At 39.8% G+C, this 4,242-nt stretch overlaps 1 protein-coding gene across 2 annotated transcripts in view; it reads right to left on the bottom strand.

The window, feature by feature from the left end:
- The window catches only part of Rorb (RAR related orphan receptor B), a 194,590-nt gene that overhangs the window by 49,128 nt on the left and 141,220 nt on the right, over positions 1–4,242 (bottom strand). For both annotated transcript variants that reach the window (XM_004638123.2, XM_023722995.1), the window contains exon 2: positions 2,835–2,920. In XM_004638123.2, the coding sequence (XP_004638180.1) occupies positions 2,835–2,920 (86 nt within the window). The remainder of the gene's footprint in view (positions 1–2,834; positions 2,921–4,242) is intronic.

Genomic DNA, 4,242 nt, shown 5'->3' on the forward strand with positions numbered 1-4,242 from the left:
TGCCTGCTTACAGCCTCCCAAGAGCTGGGATTTTAGGCACTTGCCACCACAACCAGTCTGAATTGCCTTCTCAGGGTGCCCTGGGGGCGGGGCCAACACAGCAGGCTTGGGGATCAAACCCCAGGTCCCTGCACCTGCTTGCAGGTGCTTCAATCTGCTGAGCTATTTGGCTGGCCTTTGTCCAGGTTTAAATAATTTAGAAATTATTGCTTAAAGTCCTTTGTTTCCTAACAAGATACTGTATAACTCTATATTTTATGGCTAGGGAGCTAGCTCAATGGTACAAGTGCCTGCCTGCCTGCCTGGCAGGTGCAAGGTCCAGAGTTCAATCTCTGGTACAAACCAAACCAAACCAAGGCAAGCCAAACCAAACCAAATAAAACAAAACAAACTGAGTCTTTGCCAGGGAGATAGCTCAGCAGCATAAGCACTTGCCTGGCAAACATAAGGTCCTGAGTTTGATTCCTGGTACCATTACATACACACAAAAAGATATTGTCTTATATTTTAAAATCAGACATTTCCCAAATAGATCTTACAGGTAAACATCAATTATATGCATTATCATATTGATCTAAAAACATTTTTAATGGATATTCTGTACACTAGATGATAGCACTGTAAAGTGCAGGATGAACCAAAAGACTGGTAGAAATGCTACCAGTGGACAGAGATCTGATTCCAAAATTGTCAATGTTTATGAAGAGAAAACAACCCAACCCAAAAGACGGTTTATCAGATCAGAGGAAGCATAACTTACTCAAGGAGGGTTAAAAATTGTCAATGTACTATTTTGCTTTATTGTTTCTTTTTGATGAGATGAAAATTTCATTAAGGTGGATAATTATGCAGTTCTTAATTACAGCCGGGCAGCTCACGCTGTGCTCAGATGGACAATCATTAATCCTCTCCAAAAGAAATCAGTGTGCTAATCTTCTTCCCTTTCCCATTCTATTCCTGTTCATTCTTTTCTCCTTTCTCCTCTGCATTTTCTTTTTCTTTCTTTCTTTCTTTTTCATAATTTTATTGAGAAACATATAGCAATGAGACAGTTTCAAACCAAATTGGTAGCACAGTTTCAGTAATTAACATATTGCATACATTCTTCCTAGTGGTTAATTACTGTACAAGATGCAGACTTGATATTCTATTTACAAACACCATTAGAACAAATCCCTCTATTCATTAAGACAATGTAACTATATATCTATCCTAACCACTTTGAATACACAGATACAAAATGGACATTCATCTGTATCCCCTTTTCTTGTTTAGTTCCGTTATTTGAATCTTATAGGTGTGTTAACTCAGCAAAATATTCTAAAAGGGTCCAGTAGTCCATAATAGTATTGGGTCCTCCCCTTGGCTGGCAATGTCAGCAATTGTTGACCTGAGTCCCCTACAGCTCAACATAACAGCATGGCTTTACTTCTTATACTTCATTTTTATACTTTTCTGCTGGATGGTTAAGACCAAGGTAAAGCAGGACCTATGCAATAAGAGTTGTAGCTTTTGGTCTGAGAAGGTCAGTGAAATCCCCTTAGGATTTATCCTGAGATCCTGTACCTCAGATTGTAGGACCTTTGTCAGTGTCAGCCATTCCTCTGCATTTTCAATTCCAGTAATCATGTTTTGAGACTCTTATGGTACTGCCAGTTTTCCCCACATCACCAGTGTTTGATCATTATACTATGTTTTGTCTAGTTTATGTTGGAAAGTCTCTTAAGATTGATTGGGTCCTAGAATCTATAAGTGTATTATATCTCCTATGGTTTAATGACTCAATTTAATGATCAATGTTATGACTTTGAGCAAAAATATAATTGTTCATGACAGTGACTTTGCCAGGACAACACCATTTCCCTCTCAGGTGATAACTGTATTCTATTTGTCTTGGTTACACATGGGTGTTTAAAGTTAGCCATAGAACTCTTTGACTTCATTCTCTCTTTTTAAAGATACATTTTTAAAATTTATGATAACGTTTCAAATTTCTCTTGTTTCAGATTAGGTCTGTTTTCTCAGGTCTATATTTAGAAGTAACTCTTACTGGTCTGTGTTCTTTTTTCTTTTTTGGGGAAGGGTTGGTAGGGTTGATCTGGGAGGAAACACTGGACTGAATATGATGAAACTTTTTCCCCAGCTTTTTATTATCTAGATCAATGACATTTGATAGTTGACATAATCGTGTTTATGTCGCAAAACCCTATCAATAAAGAAGGCATTTGGGGAGTGGGTAGCTTTCAACTGATTTAGAGAGCCTCTGTTCTACTTCTAACAATTCTCATGCTTCCGGTTTTCTTTTCTTGGAATGTGAAAATAAAGGATGACCATACATTTATTTTATTTTATTTTTTTGCAGAACCAGGGATTGAACTCAGACCCTTGCGCTTGCCAGGGAAGCCCTTATTCCACTGAGCCATCTCCCCGGCCCCCATACATGTAATGCAATTGTCTCCTTGCCTTTTTTTTTTTCTCAAGCAGATAGATAAATAGATAATAAAAGGATAATTTATCTTCTAATCTTTTTTGAATATTTAATTATATCACATTGTATAAGTGCCATGGAATTTACTGGAGAAAGCACTGGTAAAAGAGTAAGAGTCAGCGCTTATTTCTCTGCAAATGAAGATAATTCAAGCTTTTGTATAAGAATCTCCTTTTAAAGAGTTGCTGACCGCTCAGAGAACAAGAGGGAAAAGATAAAAAGGACAGAGAACCCCCCCCTCTTTCCTCCCACCAGGCCCCACGGGTGGGCAGCGGGCGCGGGCAACCTCCTGAGCTTATTGCAGAAGGTTTGGGGGGCACGTGGCTGCCGGAACCGGGGTCCTTACCTTACAGCCTTCACACGTGATGACTCCGTAGTGGATCCCGGAGGATTTATCGCCACAAATTTTGCATGGTATCACTTCAATTTGTGCTGAAAGGGAAAAAAAAGCAAGCATTTTCAGCGTATGGTTGTGTCCCTTTCACCGTGTGCATATCCTCCCCCACCGCGATGCTTGTGTTTGAAGATCCTGGGGCGGGAGTGGCGGTGTGGAGTCACCCACCTCTACTCCAGGGCTTTCCTAGTCTTCTACGTGAAGAGACAACTATTTACCATTACTGTTCATCTTCTCAAACTAAAAGAATTAAATAATTAACCAGAAATAAAACACCTGAAATTTTCTAAACTCTTGACTTCATTGTTTTCTCCATTTTAAACTTAACCTTAAAATAGTTTGATGCAAAAATCCCTTGAACTCATGACTTTTGATTTTTTATTTTACATTTGAAATATTAAGTCTGTAAGTTCTGCATGGCCCTATGTGTGTACATGCATGTGTGTGTGTGTGTGTGTGTGTGTGTGTGTGTGTGTTATGGCTTTGCACTTTATGTGGTTGAATGATTACTTGTGAACGTGTCGATAATGAACCAGCTCAGTGTAGAGGCAGCATGGTCAGTATGTCCACTAACATACCGAAGACCGCTGACAGAGGATAAGTTATGGTAATGCATCTAATAATAAAATTAATGAAATAATCTCATTTGGCGACACAATAAGACAGTTTCTTATAATCAAATTAATTAAGACATGGAGAAATCAGAGAAAAGATAATAAATCTTGTTGGTACAACAAATGTTGTAGGAACCAGAATGGTTTCATTGGAGATGGTAACATTCCATTGTGAAGACTGTGTGGGATTTGGTTGATCTGAAAAGAAGGCAAAGGGTAGTGAGTGAAGGAGGTGGAGGGTCGGGATGCCTGCGACTGGGAACAGCACAGCAGTTGGCTGTAGGAAAATGTGGCTCCTTAGGTCAGGGAGCGGGAGGCCAGCTTGGGGCTCTTCAAGAGCCACACAGAGGAGCTGTCTCTTCATCCCACCTGCATGGAAGATGATCAAAGTGAACACGGTGAGTGATGAAAGATGTGATTTTGTTAAGCTAGAAAGAGCAGTTTGGCAGTGGAGATAGCTCAGTAGAATAAGTGCTTGGCTGGCAAGCACAAGGGCCTGAGTTCAATCCTTAGTTCCGCCAAAAAAAAAAAAAAAAGCAGAAGCACTTTATACCTCTTGTTTATATTTTTCTGCTGAATGGTTAAGACCAAGATAAAGCAATATTAGTATCCTGAGCTGTAAAAGGCTCAAGTCAACAACTTCTGACATTCCCAGTCATGTGGCTAACCCACTACTATTAAGGACTACTGGGGCTGGGGAGATGGCTCAGTGGAATAAGCGCTTCCCTGGCAAGCACAAGGGTCTG

The sequence above is a fragment of the Octodon degus genome, unplaced genomic scaffold (genome assembly GCF_000260255.1).
Source record: "Octodon degus isolate 3935 unplaced genomic scaffold, OctDeg1.0 scaffold00095, whole genome shotgun sequence".
Taxonomy (NCBI): Eukaryota; Metazoa; Chordata; class Mammalia; order Rodentia; family Octodontidae; genus Octodon; species Octodon degus.